Source organism: Microtus ochrogaster, linkage group LG5 (assembly GCF_000317375.1).
Source record: "Microtus ochrogaster isolate Prairie Vole_2 linkage group LG5, MicOch1.0, whole genome shotgun sequence".
NCBI lineage: Eukaryota > Metazoa > Chordata > Mammalia > Rodentia > Cricetidae > Microtus > Microtus ochrogaster.
The window spans coordinates 58,923,170-58,940,039 of record NC_022031.1 but is presented as its reverse complement, the minus strand read 5'-3'; the positions used below and the strand labels follow the sequence as shown (position 1 = coordinate 58,940,039).

Genomic DNA, 16,870 nt, shown 5'->3' with positions numbered 1-16,870 from the left:
AAAGTATCTCTGAAAGGGTCTTTATGATCCTTAGGAGACAGCAACAGAGGAACAGCTGCAGACAGTCTCCTCCCTGTCCCTGACTTCAGCTAGTCCCTGTCTTCCTGAGAACTCCTCCCAGGAGTTTTCTCCATTCTCAGGTTCCCCAAGTCAATAATCAGTCATTCTCAACCTGTGGGTCACGACCCTTTGTGTGTGTGTGTGTGTGTGTGTGTGTGTGTGTGTGTGTGTGTAATAACCCTTTCACAGCGGCCGCATATCAGACATAATGCACGTTAGATGTTTACACTACAACTCATCACAAGCAGCGAAATTCCAGCTATGAAGTACAGTGAAAGTAATTTTACGGTTGGGGGTCCCCACAACATGAGGACCTGTCCTAACTCAGGACCACTGCAGTGACTGCTCCGTCCTCACACGCATCTGAAGTGACTTCTAATGCCTTCTGGGGAGCTGCATGGAGGCTGTAAGGTATGTGTGTATGGTAAGTTCATAGAAGGTGGTACTGTCTCTTCCTAACCCACGGATGCCTGTCCGTAAAGGTGAGCAGAGAGAAAAAAAATAGGTGCTCCGAAGTAGGCAAAACAGAAAAGCCATGCCCTACACCAGGTATAAAGCTATGAAGATCAGAGCTGATTGTGGTCTGCACCTCCAAACCTGCAGAGCATGCCTGCTGAAGAACCAACAATGCAACAGAAGTTAGTGTCGCTGCCATCGCAACAACATGCTGCCTACTCAAGCCGTCTCTGTTCACTGATGGAGACCACTCTTTGAAGCATGCCAACTGTTTAAATTTTAGCATAGATCTCTAACCCCCAAACGAACAATTCTAGAATCACCAGGAAAAAGGGCAGCCTTTCTAAGGAGGTCAGTGGTACTCGTGCCTGCTTCAACAGGTGGCAAATCTGGCTTAGTTTTATCATTTAATCTACCAGGGCAAGAGGCTGCGAACCCAAACTCACTAACAGCCTCCTACCCAGCCTACTTTTATACTCAGTTTGAAAATTTCTTGTCTTTGTGGTCCCTGAGCGCTTTTATATGAACATGAGGTATATAAACTGATAAAATACACACCCCGAGTCACCTAAGAAAAAAAGCAAACTATAGTGGGAGGCACAGACAAGTCCACTGTTGGCACAATGGCTATTTTAATAGCCTCTTCCCTCCACACACACCAGATGACAGGGTTTCTCTGTGTGGCCCTGGCTGTCCTGGAACTCGCTCTGTAGCCAGGCTGGCCTCAACCTCACAGAGATTCTCCTGCTTCTGCCTCCCGAGTGCTGGGATTAAAGGTGTGCGCCACCACGCCTGGCTAACCTCTTATTTTTCAGAAAAAAAAAATAAGATTTATTTTCATTTACGTGTCTATGTGTGTGCATATGGCCACGGGTGCCCACTGGGGCAGGAAGAGGGCAGTGAGTCTCACCTGGAGTTAGAGTCACATGTGACTGTGACGCACTCAACAACGGTGCTGGGAACTGAATTCGGGTCCTCTGGAGGAGCAGGAAGCATGCTTAACTGCGGGCTTACCTCTCCAGCCCCCAGTAATGACTGTAACAGACATACTTCCGGAAGTGCCTATGGGCTCTGGGACTGTTGCTGCTGCTGGTGGCTCTGTCTACTAGGCTTGTTTTATTTTCTGCCATCGGATAGCTGATAAGCTTTGGGATATTATTAAAATCAATGTTAAGTCCCAAAGTTCTGCCACTCCACCTCCTGGCCACTGGGAAACTATGCTTTGCATATACTTTACTAAAAGAAGCCACATTTGTTGTACATATCAAACAATGAAATGTGCACTTTCGTTCAACTTAAGAGAAAAACGCAGAGAACTATGTTGGCGTGACTGACTGACGTATATACACAGTACCTACTTTCTAGAGACACAAGCTCAGCGTCTCCCAAACTGGGTGACGTCCCGCTGGTTAGAGAAAAAGGGCCGGCCTTCTCCATTCTAACTTCCGTCGGCACCAGTTCACCTGCTGCCAATGGCAGGTGCCTCTGCTGACCAGCATCCACTTTGCAGTGGACATAAAGAGAGTTTGAATACATTAGTTAGATATGCAAAATGTCATCGGAGGTTTGGTAAAACATCCTTGCCCCAATAATAAACAGACCTTGATAGGGGCGTTTCCAAGGGAGCTCCCAGAGCACGGTCTTTTCGCCAGTGCTTTTTATGGAAAAGGCAGTCTGTAATTATGGAAGTCTTAAAACATTTCTTTGGAGTATTTGGGTTTCTCGCCTTCTCCAAATAGTGTTATAAAGGTTAATACATCTTAATTTCATTGCTTAATGGAGTTCTGATTTCATTCCAGGTCAATTACCCAGCCCCCAACTTGTATTGGTGCTAGTATATCAGATGGGATCTGAGCTATCACCAGAAGTTTCGATTTACAATACTGTAATCGCCGAGCTTTTCTTTTTCTGAGAAATGGTCACATGTAGAGAAGGCTGCCCTTGAACTCCTGATCCTCTGGCACCTGCCACTGTAACCAGCTCCGTGGTGGAACCTTACAGGGGCAGCAGACAACCTGGAAGGCCCCACCCCATGGGTTTCCACCTTTGCACGGTGCTCACCTGCTTCTTCACTGAACGACAGCTCATGATCTTCTCTACCACTGGGCCTTCTGCATCAACAGATTCCTGCAAGAGAGACAGCGGCATCAGTCAGTCCAAACGGAAAACCTCTGACCTGGGCTACAAAAGCCAGCAGGAAATCTCCCCCAACCCCCCGCCCAGGCCTCCACACCCTTTAAATCACTTGGTCCAAAGCCACGAGTGGGGAAAACTTACTAAAAACAAGAAAGCCCAAATGCACAGAGAGGCGAAAGGAAGAGCTATGTTTATAACTTCCTGATTGTGTGGTTAATTATAGAGACTCGCACGGGTCCCTCAAGCCACAGGGCACTCTCTCTGGCTGCCAAGAAAAAGTAACCAGTGGGTGAGAGCGACTCTTCTGCATCCACACTCCTGGGGTAAACAGTCCCATCACTCTGTTACCGGAGGCAGCCCTTCTCTGTGGTGTAAAACACTGTCCACGAATTCAACAGAGGACAAACTGCCAGCTAAGTACAAAGCTGCATTCAACAGACCTTGCAACTGGCTACCAGTCTGTTAACTAAAGCACCGTAATAGCAAAAGGAATGAATAAATAAAATCTTTACAATAATCAATTCTACGTTCTTCCCGTGTTTCGTACAAACTGTTTTATCCATCATTTACATTGCACAGAGAAGAAAGTGTACCCTGCTGGGTACTCCAAGGCAGTAATTTCATAAAGCGGTTCTGACGGTGCCGAGCAGCAGGAGGTGAGCTTCAGCGGTTTATTATAGTTCGTTTACAGCGCTGAGCTCCCAGAGGTAAATCCAGGGCCCGAGATTCTAGCTGAAATTCTTCCTCGGCAGAGACCATTAATTCTCCAAAATTGTGTCAAATTGCATATCATAGCCTTGCATAAAAAAGAATTTGAGTGAGCAGGGATTTTTAAGACACTCCTGAATGAGGACTTTCCCCTGACACATCAGCCCACACGAGCAGACTCTCCCGCCACGCGATGCCCACTCCTGCCATGGCGCTGACTGCTCAGAAGCCAGGTAGAGAGTTTCCGGTCCACCCACGGCCACTGCCGACCTGCTGCTCTGACTGTGAGGTGTTGGATGGAGAGTCTCCCCCAGCAGCATCTGCATCATCTGCCTCCTCATCAGAAATCTTGAACTCCAAGTCTTCAGTGTATCGCTTCCGCTTCACCTGCCTGCTGGACCGCCTCTTCTGGAAGGGAACCCCAACAGAGCAAGTTTAAAAAGCGACCTCTGGTGCACAGTGGGGATACCTTTGTCGTTGGTGTTGTTTTATTTCAACCTTAAAGAAAAGCTGGTGACTTTAATCCTGAAAGCCAGGAGACAAGATCGCTGTGGCAACCACCGTGATGAACCTGAGACAAAGTGCCTGGGACCATGTCACTCCGCTGCTCCCAGCAACAGCCCCTTCAATAAGAACACATGGGAAACAGCAAGCTGTGTTCCTCACCTGGCCAATCTCCATTGCGAGCAGTGGCCACACTGAAGTGGGTAGTGGATCTACGGGAGCCTGGGACACTCTGCTCTTTTTCTCTATGACTGAAATCTATAGGCTAAAAAGGTCTACACAAATATTGGATTATTGTTATTTCCCAAGGCCCTCCAATGCATTTTAATTTTGGACTGAAAAGAAAGAGTCAGGGCTGGGGATGGTCGCCATTCAGAAGACCCTGGGTTCAATCCCTAGTACTGGAGGAGGGGGCGGGGCAGAAATGGACACTGAATGCACAATTCATAACGAGTGGCTAAGAGAAGTACGGTTTTATTTGCTTGTTTGTTTTGAGACAGATTCTTACTATGTAGCCACAGCTGGCCTGGAATTCATGATCAGATCAAGCTGGGCTCCAACTCACAGAGATCCGCCTATCTCTGTCCCCCAAAAGCTGGGATTAAAAGGGTGTGCTGCCATGCCTGGCAGTTCTAGTTTTAATACAACTTTTTACCATGCTCCTTAAAATTTAGAGGACTGGCCAGGCGGTGGTGGTGCATGCCTTTAATCCCAGCACTCGGGAGGCAGAGGCAGGCGGATCCCTGTGGGTTTGAGATCAGCCTGGTCTACAGAGCTAGTTCCAGGACAGGGTCCAAAGTTATAGAGAAACCCTGTCTAGAAAAACCATAAAAGAAAAGAAAAAAAGGAAAAAAATTAGAAGATTAGTAATAGCTAGCTAGCATCAGTATGACTGATAGCAAAACGCATACTTTCACTCTCGTGGTCAAAACACAACCGAGCACAGCCTTCGCAGGACAATGTAGTCATCTCTACCAACGTTTAAACACACCAACCCTTTGACCTAACAGTTCTACTTACCGTAAGATACATCATATGTTTGGAAATCTGTCCAAGGTAAAGTGATGAACACAAGCAACTTATGTAACTAGCTTCTGATTCGACTTCAGACAAATTCAAATTGTTTATTTGCAAGCTAGCAGTAACCTCAAGATGAAGAGAATGAACATCATCTTTACCTCTCTCATTCTCAACACTCAGAAAATAAATGGTGTTTTTGTTAACAGAAAAAAAAAACCATCTGAAAAGAAATACAAATTGTTACTGGGTTTGGGGCTCTGAATAAAGAGATAAAGGAGTGGGGTGGTGGTGGTGGTGAATTTTCATTTCAGTACTAAAACAAAAATGCTTCCATCTCTCAGGGCTGGCCCAACACACCGTCCACCCCACGGCCTGAGAATGCTGTGTTCCCACCTGCTTTAGAAAGATACTTTTGGTGACAACCGATGTGTACTGAAGAGGAACGTGTGTCTATGGCCTAGATTATGAGTTAGAGTTAACACGTCACTGACTTTTGACAACCAATCAGAAAATTCACAACCTGTCCCTTCCTTGCAAGCGTGTCACGGATACATCACAGGAAGAAGCCTGCATCACTTCCTGTGTCAGACGCCAGGAAGACAGCCTTCAAGGCTGGTCTCTAGGGGCTCCTGACTTTGCTGGTAAGCCCACAACTGTTACACTGAGACAATCGGACAGAAAACACCGAGTTTGCTTTAAGTGGCTAAGCTTTCTTCTGTACCTGAAATTATAGAAAGGAAAAGAAGTGGGAAGCAGGTAGAAGGGAAGGAGAGGAGAGGAAGGAAATAATCCCACCCCCAATCAGAGACTCCGTTTTAGTCAGAACACAGCTTTTTTAAAAACAGCAGCTGTATTTGGGAAGCCATGACGGAATTTACTTAGGAAATGATTCTTTTGTTTTGTTTTGAGACAGGGTCTTCTTTTGTAGCCTTGGCTGTACAGGAATTGACTATACAGACCAGGCTGGCCTCAAACTCAGAGATCAGTGCTGGGATTAAAGGTGTGCACCACCACACCCAGCCTGTGAAAATAATTCTAATGTTGTCCAAATATTACTATCAGAAAACTCCTAATTAAGCACAAATTAAGGCAAAACATCCTCAAGGATACAACGAATTTTACTAAAAATTTTTAGTTTCAAACCTCTTAACCAGCTTGTAAGAGGTACCTATTAGGGCTGGAGAGATGGCTCAGTCGTTTGGAGCACTCGTTTCTCTTGCAGAGGACCCGGGGTTCAACTCTCCCCGCACCCACATGGGGGCTCGCAACCGTCTGTAACCTTTCTACCCTCTCAGATCCGTCTGTCCAGCCAGTGCATGACATCACACACACAAGGGCTGCTCAAGAAAAACACATCACAAAGAAATTCTTTGTAAGAGGGCCCCATGCTACACACCCTTGGACCTCAGGCAGGAAAGCCTGGAAGCACACTTACGTCAGAGGAAGCCCAGCCAGCTCCTAAGGCCTATAGCTACAGGACTCAACAGTAGCTGCTCCCTGCTGGCTCAGATGCCACCTGCACGGGCCACATTCCCAGACATCCCAACAGAACAGACTTGCATGCTTCCAGGAGATTTCCTTGGTAGGAAATAAATCTTAACTGTCAGGTGTACTTTTGAGTACAAACAGAGCAAACTTCACACACAAGCACCCAAATTCCTACTATTTACTCCTTCAGGGAGTAATTCAAGAGAACCTCACACTGGGCCGTTGGGCAGAGTTGCTTCTTGGGAGTGACTGACTTGTCCATGGAAACTATCAGGGATATATCTCATCTGGATCTACCATCAAGAAGATAAGCTACAAAGTATGTTTTGGTTTTTATTATGAAAAAAATAATGAGGGCAAGACAGACAGCTCTGTCAGCAAAGTGCTTACCACCCAAGCGTTAAGACTCGACTCTGACCCTTAGAAAAACAGAAAAGCACAGCATAGAACCCAAGCTTACAATTCCAGCACTGGGGAGGTGGACACAAAATCTCTGGGGCTCCCTGGCCAGTCAAGGCGAGCATCCTTCACAGACCCCAGGACAGTGAGAGACACTGCCTCTAGATCACAGGGTGGATGTCTCCTAAAGAATGACACTTGTAGTTGGCCTCCTGCTTCCACACAGATGTGCGCATACGTGCACGTGTGCACACAGGCGGGCACACGCGCACGCGTGTGTGCGCGCGCACACACACACACACACAGAGAAAGAAAGAAATCAGCAAATAAAAATTGACAAGAAACCAAACTTTAGGAAAAAATTTAAACGTGCACGACACTTGAAGTAATATAATAGCAATGTTAAAAATATTTAGGAGGGCGTAAATAATCATCAAAAAGCACACCCATGGAATTAAAGGCAGCTTTCTGTCTTACTGATTTCAAAGCTCGGCAACCCTGGAGTGAGCTGAGTTTCTGCTCACCCTGGCTCTCTTCACTATGGATATAACGTTCCCGACAACAATAAGGACATCGCGCACACGCACACCTGACGCACACCTGACGGCAAAGCCATGCAGCTAAAGTTACCCTCTCCCCAGCCGGAGCTCAGGAGGGATAATGGCATTACCTGAACACCTGGGTCTTCGTCCTCTTCAGGGGCAGGGGACGGTGGGGGTGTTTTGTCCAAGTCTGAGTTTTCAGAACCTTCTGTTTTTCCTTTGTTGACCTTTTTCTTCAAAGCACTTGCTTCTGAGTCCGGCTTCTTATTACTAGAATTCAAAGTGACACCACTTAGTGTTCACGTTCAGTGTGGTTCCCACGCGCCCCAAACCTTCTCCTTCCACGAATCCTTGTGGTAAAGGCTAGGTAGGTGTGTGTTGGCCGATTTTCATTAGGTGGTATTCCTAATTAATGTCTGACAACAAAAAACTTATAATTGACGACCTTCAGCAAAATTCTCACATGTTAAAACTGAATTGAATGTAAAACTTTGAACACTGCAGAGTATTGCTTGTAGCCCCCGCTGATGTACCAATCCATGATGAAGAACTAAGATGTTGTTTCACTAAAAAGGCACAGTCACCCTTTTTTTAACTAAAGGAAAAAAAACTACAATCTAATGAGCACATCCTCATTTTTCTGGCAGGGAGTTTTATACACTCCTATGGCAGTCCGTGACAGTAGGGCCTTATATCCTACTGACAAGCATTCGATAAAAATTCACTTCCTAGAAATAAATTTTATTTAGTTTTTACTCAGTTCAGTGTTCTTGTTTACAAGCAAGTTGAGTTGTTGTTGTGGATTTTGTTTTATTTTTTTGTTTTTTGATGCTAAACAGTTTGAAGGGATGGTCACAACTGGTCCTTATTTTCCCGAGTGCTAGCAAATGAACCCAGTGGCAGGCATGCTACCACTGAGGACATCGCCAGGCTCAAAAAGTTAGGTCTTTGAAATTGTGTGTGTGTGTGTGTGTGTGTGTGTGTGTGTGTGTGTGTGTGTGTGTATCTAACCAATAACTAAAGCTCACTTTCCAACTGCTCCTGAAAAACATTAGTAGTATTTGAATGTTATATCAGAATACATGAGTACCCTCTGAGAAAAATAAAATTCTAGGGTTATCGCCACCCCAAAAACCCTCCCTTCCTCAGCCGGAGTGAACACGTTGTGCTCCCTTTAATCTCCACTCTGGACCCAGGACTTCCTTACATTAGCCAGGGTTTGTTGCACACACAACACAGAAAGCGATCCTCACATCAGCAAAGACTTTTTTTTTTTTTTAAATGTATTTCTAGGGAGCCTCAAGCTCTAAGTAGTTTAAAAAACAAAAGATGGATTTCAAAACCCCACACTTATTAAATTTGATAAAGTCCCAGAAAACCACACTGATAGGATGCAGTAAACAGCATGTTGTCAGACGCTGGGAAGAGACTGCAGGAGCTAACGATTTTGTGTAAGGATGCGTCACACTGAACACTCCCAGAGCACGCCAGTTGTGCATCCAGCACACGCCTATGGCAGGCTTTCCTACTGATAACGCTTTGAGCGTTAAACTTGGTATTTTTATAGACTCGGAGTTTATTCTGATACGTGAGCGCTTTAGCATCGCAAACAGCTACATCAGGAAACAATTCAAAACAATTCAAGATTATCGCAGACAGCAGTTACGTTTCGAACGCTGATTTTATTTATAAAAAGGTGGTGTGACTAAGTCAAAGATCCACGGACAGCACAATATTTTTTAAATTAAAAAAAATTCATGCAGCATTTCCTGACGAGAGTGTCCTGGTGTTTACGCTACACACGGACAGAAGTCTCCCCTACCATGAGGCTCCATTCCCAGCATTTATTTCCGCTCTAACTGCCACAAATTATACAATACTACAGCTGAACACTGGGCCCCTTCCTTTCATCTGCACGCCAAGAGCAATCAGATTACCCTGGTAACCAGCGGTCACATGACCAGCACCTGCTCTTTTGGCTGGATGCCACTGGCTAAAGCCATCTGCTTCCCTCAATCAGCTTTCAAACATTCTCAACACCTGCGCTGCAGTGTTTTGTGGTTTCTTTTATCAAATCAGTGCAAAACTGCTTCCAAAACTTTACATATTTCTCGAATTTGTTTAAATCAGAGGTAGGTCTGTCAAAGAGTTGAAGCGTTGCCAGGTAAAGTGGGCTGGCACTGAGCACTTTCCATGGTGACCTCGCTCTACCAGAGCAAAGGAGAGAGTTCAGGTTCATGGGGTTCCGGGCCCTGCGAGCACCATCCTGCAGGAGAGAAAGGCTGACTGTCTGGACGCCGCCCAGAGCCGGGTTTGAGGAAGCATCTATTTGATGGGGGAACAGAAGCACTAATGACTGTCCATCTGCTCTGTCCAAGGATGGGCTGCACAGAACCTCCAAGATGGCTGAAAGTCAGACAGGACCTCCCCAACGCATAGACAAAAACCTCACGGCCCAGGGAAGCACTTTCCGATCTGATTACTGCAAGAGGCCAACTCATTAGCCCTCACGGCGTTCCTGTAGAGGGACAGCTAGGCTCTCCCGCCCACCGGTATACGAATCAAGCACCCCAAGAAGTAAGGTTGAGAAATCTTCAGTGGCCACCCAAAGACAAATCCAGCCTATCCAAGACAAAATTCAATTACTTACGTTAAACTGTCCTCATTATGATTTTGGAATACACCAACCTGGATTCCTATGAAGTGTGACATTCAAACTGCTTTAAGCTAAGTCATTTTCTTCTGCCAGAAGTACTACAGAATTGGTTTCCACGAGACAGGAATTAGTTACAGTTCCAACTGTGACTCTAGACAAACCATTTAGGGTTTTCCCGCATCCCCGTTTCTCATCTACGGCACAAAGCTAACATCTGCATCTCTAGGGTTTCTAGGAGTTTGAGATGAGAGACAGAGAAGTTCACTCCCCACATGCCCCGGAAGGTGAAGACCACAGCTGAGAGGTGCACCCCGGCTGGGACTCTGACCCACCGTTGCCAACTCATCCGAGGAACTCACAGAGAAGATGGCATGAGCGTCAAGGTTCACTTGACTTAAGCAACATAAACAGAAGGAACATGCATGATCAATGTTAGTCACCAGCTAAAAGGAGAAACAGCATTCACCCCCATGCCCACTACCACTACTGTAGCCACACATGTCATCCCAACCTAGACCATGAAAATCTCTGCACACTGCCCTCTCGCCCCACGGGAAGGGTCTCCAGCATGAGACCAGTGGGAAAAGGACGGAGTCCACATTCCGAATCATTCCGTATGTACCTGTCAGGTTCGATCTGGTCTTTTTACTGCCAAACCCCAAAACATCTCCACACAAACATTCTCCTTCCAAACTATATTCAAAAGCCTGAATATGCAAACAGACAGCTGCCCTCGTTGCGGGTTAAGATATTGTTAGGAGCGTCCCCGAAGCCGGCACTGTGACATTGAGAAGGAAGACACTGCGCACTGCTTCCTCTCACCTCTCCTGCCTCTGCTCTGCTCCTGCCCCACCCGGAACACCACTCACCTCCACTGCAAAATCTGAGGATGCACCGAACTCCAAACTTGACCACTAATGTCTGCAAGTCTCATTACTGGGGTCCTGGGCTTCTCTGGCCTTCACAACTCACAAGGTTTGTTTCCTGTGTGTTCCCTATAGCTTCATCTGCAGACTTATATATGAATGATAAACACCCTCTGGTACCCCAAACTTGCCTGCTCATCTGCAATACTTAGCTGACATCCAAGAAACAGAAAATCAGAACACCATGGTAGCCTGGACTGGGCATGACTTCAAATCCCTACGTGTCACATGACATACAAATACTTAAAACATAGAAACTGGTGTTAACATTACTGAGTTATTCTAAAGTCAAAGTACTGTGTCTATTTCATCGACTGTCCTATGAACTAAACCGTATTTATCTTTGTATTCCTGGTGCCTACTTAGAGGGGCTGGTGAGCTGCTTATGTTTCTTTTCCTACTTAATATCTAATTAAGTAGTTTAATAAGTACAAAGCTCTTTTTTTCTTTCTTTCTTCCTTTCCACCTCCCATAAGACAGAGTTTCTCTGTGTAGTCCTGGCTGTACTGAAACTCACTCTGTAGACCAGGCTGGCCTCAACCTCAGAGATCTGCCTGCCTCTGCCGCTCAAAAGCTGGAATTAAAGTGTGCACCATCACCACCTGGCTACAAAGCTTTTTCCTACGTACTGACACTTTCCTATTTTCTAACACACACCTACACACCCCCACATATCCCCCACCCCCGACCACCACAAAACCAAAAAAATTCTAAACAACCACAAGACAGTGGTAGTAAGATCGCTCCCTGGGTGAAAGTGTTTATCACACAAGCCTGGGTTTGATCCAAGAGCTCAGATCACATTATCTTCTGACCCCACATGCACACTGTGGGTGTGCTCAGATACATAACAACAGTAAATACTTTTACCATTTAAAAAATGTTTAAAAACAGAAGCTGGAATAGCAATCTCCCTTCATGACGAGCCATCTACAAAGCTCACTGTAGTGGCACTGAAGATCCAGGTGAGCACACTCAGCTGGCAGGGTGCTTGTCTACCGTGTAAAAGGCTCTGGTTCTTTCCTCACTATCTATAGGGTACAGTGGCACACACTCCTATTTCCAGAGCGTGGGAGGCAGAAGCAGCAACGTCAGGATTTTAAGGCTAGCCTAAGTTACTTGAGACCTTAGCTCAGGAAGGAAGGAGGGAGGGAGGGAGGGAGGGAGGGAGGAGAGGAGAAAAAAAAATGACATGAGACTAAACTGTTAACAAACTGGAGAACAGAAATTTTTCAAAATCAGAACAATAAATGCCATTTATAAATAACATCTCCAAGTCAAAGTCCTTTCTTCTTCTATCTCCCCAATCAGCAATATGACAAAAATACAAATACAGATCTACTCCTACCCCCACTCATGTGCAGAGCCTCACTCATGCTGGCAAGCCCTGGAAACAAACATAAATCCAAGGGTACCACTGTTGCTCCTGCAGCCTCGAGATCCACACTTTATTATGGGAGCAGACTCACACTGGCCGACACCGGGGTCCACAGCCAACAGCCCAGCTCATTGGTCCTGGGATTACCCCCAATGCCATCAGAGCGTGCACGCACCACCCTGAGGAGAACGTTTAGGTATAATCGCTAAAACACAAACTCCATATTCCGAGTTGTGTTATCCTGTGGGGACCTGTTCTTGGGGTTCCACTCTTGTGGAAGGGCTCCTATTTAGCTGAAGACACAGCTGTCCGCTAACAGAGTGGGGGCTGTTGACTAAGACGGGGCTGGTGGATCACAGTTGATCAACGCTTGTCTGGGAAATTGTAGGCTCTCTAAAAACAAGAGCAAGAACTTATTAGAAGTAAGGGCTGGCCTGATTTATGACACAACAGAATGCAGTTAAAGAGTCATTAGTGTCAACCTGTGAACATTCATTTTCAAAAGAAACTTGGAAAAGGAGCCATATTGCAAAACCAAACGTGCTGAGGGGTAGGTCATGAAGAGGAAGTTCATGAGTATTCTCATGACAGTGGGGGGAAAAATCAGTCTTGAAACTTAGGTCAGGACCCTTAATCAGGGACATTATTAAGGGTTCGTGCTTCTCCAAAATAATACATCATCTTCCTTAAGAAGGGCATTAGCCAGACCTTTAATTCCAGCACTTGGAAGGCAGAAGCAGGCAGATCTCTGTGAGCTCAAGACCAGCCTGGTCTATAGGAGCTAGTTCTAGGACATGTTCCAAAGCTACAGAGAAACCCTGTTTCGAAAAACCAAAAAAGAAGGGGAGTGTGAGTGTGTGTGAGTGTGTGTGTGAGTGTGTGTGTGTGTGTGTGTGTGTGTGTGTGTGTGTGTGTGTTGGGATGGACCAATGCCCCTGACCTGGAGCTTGGTTGGCTAGGCTGACCTCCAGCAAGCTCTGGGGATATGCCCGTCTTTTGCCTCCCCAGAGCTACAATTACAAGTCCATGCCATCATATATATCCAGCTTTTCATAGAGGTACTAGCTATCCAATCTCAGGCCCCTACACTTGCATAGCAAGCAGGATCTCCCTGTCACCTAGGCTGGCCTTGAACTTGTGGCAACATTCCCGTCTCAACCTCCCAGCTGGCCTGGATGAGGTGTGAAGCAGCACATCCAACAACCACAACCACAGACTTCCCAAGAAGGTGAGGCTAATGCTGAGAACTGCCGCCTAGGCTGTGGGACAGAGGGCTGGGGCTTAGCAACTCTACAAAGGCTCTGGCTGTGGTGGCCACAGTGGAATGCAGTTTGCCATTGGACTTCAGGGCTCAACGCTGGTGAAAAAGCACAACCAGCTTCACAAACCAAAAGCCGTCTAAGTTCTCATGTGCTGGCTAGTTTTATGTCAACTTGATACAAGCTAGATTTATCTGAAAGGAGGGAGCCTCAGTGAGAAAACTCCTCCATAAGATAGTCTGTTCTGTAGGGCATTTCCTTAATTAGAGATTGATGGGGGAGGGCCCAGCGTATTGCGGGTACTGCCATCCCTGGGCTGGTTATCCTGGGTTCTGTAAGAAAGCAGGCTGAGCAAGCCAGTAAGCAGCTCCCCTCCATGGTCTCTGCCTCAGCTCCTGCCTCCAAGTTCCTGCCCTGTTTGGTTCCTGTCCGGACTTCTTTTGATGATGAACAGTGATGTGGAAACCTAAGCTGAATAAACCCTTTCCTTCCCTGATTTGCTTTGGATCATGGTGTTTCGCCGCAGCAACCGAAACCCTAAGACACCTTACTACTTAGTGAGCTTTCTAAATAGTGAAAATTAAAAGTAACATTAGAAAACCAAACCAAAGAAACTAGTAACAGGAGAAATTAACCTCAGTCTAATGAAGGCAGTACGAGAAATCACCCAATGCTCTCTAGAAGAGGAAATCTGAGAGAGTGTCTCTTTCTTTGTTGGGAGAGGTGTCTCCTATATAGTCATGGCTGGCCTGGTACTTGGAGTGATCAGCTTGCCTCCATCCATTAGGTGCTAGCATTAAAGGCAATGTAACCAGGCCTGGCTCCCGTCCCTCCATTCTTATTCAATATGCTATCTGAATACTTAGCCAGAGAGCAGGAAGGTAAAAGGAACAAAGAAGAGAATGACAAAGAGCAAGGGAGGGCGGGGTCAGGTTACCTCTGCCCGCGTGATACCATCCTGTCTTCAAAGGGCCTACGGATCCCACTGCAAACTGGAAACCCTGTGAATGCCACTCTGAGACTGACACTTTCTACAAAGTAGCAAGACACAAAATTGCCATAGAAAAATCAGTAGCGTTTCCATGTATTGATAACAAATTTTGCCAGGGAAGAATTGGACAGGAATTAAGATAGCTTTTAGAATATTTTATTAAAAAAAATTTATAACTAAGAATAAACTCAACCAATGTGGTAAAAGGCTTCTATGATGACAATCTTTTTAGGTTGACTTGACATGCTCCTGGGTGGCAGGACTGAAGTATGTGGAAGTATATGAATTATTGAAAACCATCCCTATAAAAACTTCAATGATATTCTTCACAGAACAGCAACAAAAGTCACCTCAAAATCATAAAGAAACACACACACACATACAAAACAAACAAACAACAGGCAAAGCAATCCAGAACAGAAAAAATAATGCTGGAAGGTATCACAATACCTGACCTCAAAATTTATTGCAGAACCATAGTAACAAGAGTAAGACACAAATATATCTCTAGACCAATGGAATAGAACAGAACAGAGGACCCAGAAATGAAGCCACATAGTGGCAGTACCTAATTTCCGACAAAGGTCTCAAAGACATACTCTGAAGGAAAGACAGCCTCTTCTACAACTGATGCTGGGAACATGGGACACTCTCCCTACAAATCCCAACTCAAAATGGATCGAAGACCTTACTGCAGCGGTTCTCACCCTTCCTAATGCTGCGACCCTCTAATACAGTTCCTCACATGGTGATCCCCAACCATAAAATTATTTTCATTGCTACTTCATAAATATAATGTTGCTACTTTTAAGACCTGAAACTCTGAAATGTCCGGAGTCACACCATATAAACAAGGGCTTCGCTTTGACAAGGACTCCAGTAGCTGAGGACGTAATTTCAAAAATTGACAAATGGGCACAAGTGCAATCAAAAGTATCTATACAGCAAGAGAAACAAGCAGCAGATCAAAGAGACAGCCAACAGAACAGAAGAAAATCTTTACCAACTATATCTGACAGAGGTTAGCATTTATAATCTATAACCCCAAATGACCACCCAGTTAAATGGACAACGTGGACTGGGCAGACAATTCTCCAGAGGAAAGCAGGCAGGTGACCGCTAAGGACATCCTTCACCATCCTTCACCACCAGGGAAGCGCATGCCACAGCTGTCTGCCCTCACGCCCTCTTCAGGAAAATCAACAATAACAAACGCTAGAGAGAATGTGGGCCAAGTGGAGCCCTAGTCACTCCGGGTGGGAATGGAAAATGGGGCAGCCAGTGTGGAAGTCAGCATACAGATTCCTCACAAGACTAAAAACAGAACTTTGGTGACTCAGCTCTATCACTCCTGGGTGTGCGCCTGACCGAATCCAAGTCAGCACCTCATTGAGACACACGCATATCCATGTTCACTGCACCTCCTTTGGCAATAGTCAATGCAAGGAGCAGATCTACAGGCCTGTACAGACCCAGAAAATATAATATAATATGTGTGTGTGCTCATAAGGAATAATGAAATTACATCATTTGCAGAAAAAAATATAATATCATGCCAAATAAAATAAGCCAAGACATAAAGACAAATAACTCATGTCTTCTCTCCTATGTGCAGCCTAGATCCATGCGTGTGCACACATATACAAACATGCACACATACACAATCAGAAGGGGGTTACTGTTTGGTGAGAAGATGGGTTGGGGAGGAACTGGGCAAACATGAACAATATACAATGATAAATGCCTACTAAAATACCATAACAAGGTCAATTCTTATGTAACTTAAAAATTAACTTTAAAAAGCACAAACGTTTCAAATGATCAATCAAATCAGTGTAAAATGTGATATATCAAAAAGCAGAATCACTCCTACAAAATAAAATAAAAATTTTAAAGTCTTAGCATTACAACGCATCTGATGGCATAACTAGTTCATAATAAACCGCAGACAGCAAAATAAGCTGTAAAGGGGGCAGAACAAGATGAGGAGCAGACAACACGCATTCACACCCAGACAAGGAGACGGCCTGACACCTGGCCTGAGACCAGGCTACCTAGCTCTTTGTGTTCTCTCTGCCCACTGAGATGCCTGCATGCTTGACTCCACACGGGAGCCTTGGGACCTTGAGACCCTCGCTTACACACACACTCCCCTGACTCCACACGGGAACCTTGAGAGCCTCGCTCACACATGCTCCCCCCACCCCACATACTCCACACGGGAGCCTTGAGACCCTCGCTCACACACATTCCCCGACTCCACACGGGAACCTTGAGACCCTCGCTCACACACACTCCCCGACTTCACACGAGCACCTTGAGACCTTGAGAGCCTCGCTCACAACAC

The 16,870-nt window shown here is 45.7% G+C and overlaps 1 protein-coding gene across 1 annotated transcript in view; it reads right to left on the bottom strand.

The window, feature by feature from the left end:
* Chd7 (chromodomain helicase DNA binding protein 7) overlaps positions 1-16,870 on the bottom strand; it is a 179,361-nt gene that overhangs the window by 54,152 nt on the left and 108,339 nt on the right. The window contains exons 4-6 of the mRNA XM_026786660.1: positions 7,442-7,583; positions 3,631-3,768; positions 2,578-2,643 (exon numbers count right to left, since the gene is read on the bottom strand). Of these exons, the coding sequence (XP_026642461.1) occupies positions 2,578-2,643; positions 3,631-3,768; positions 7,442-7,583 (346 nt within the window). The remainder of the gene's footprint in view (positions 1-2,577; positions 2,644-3,630; positions 3,769-7,441; positions 7,584-16,870) is intronic.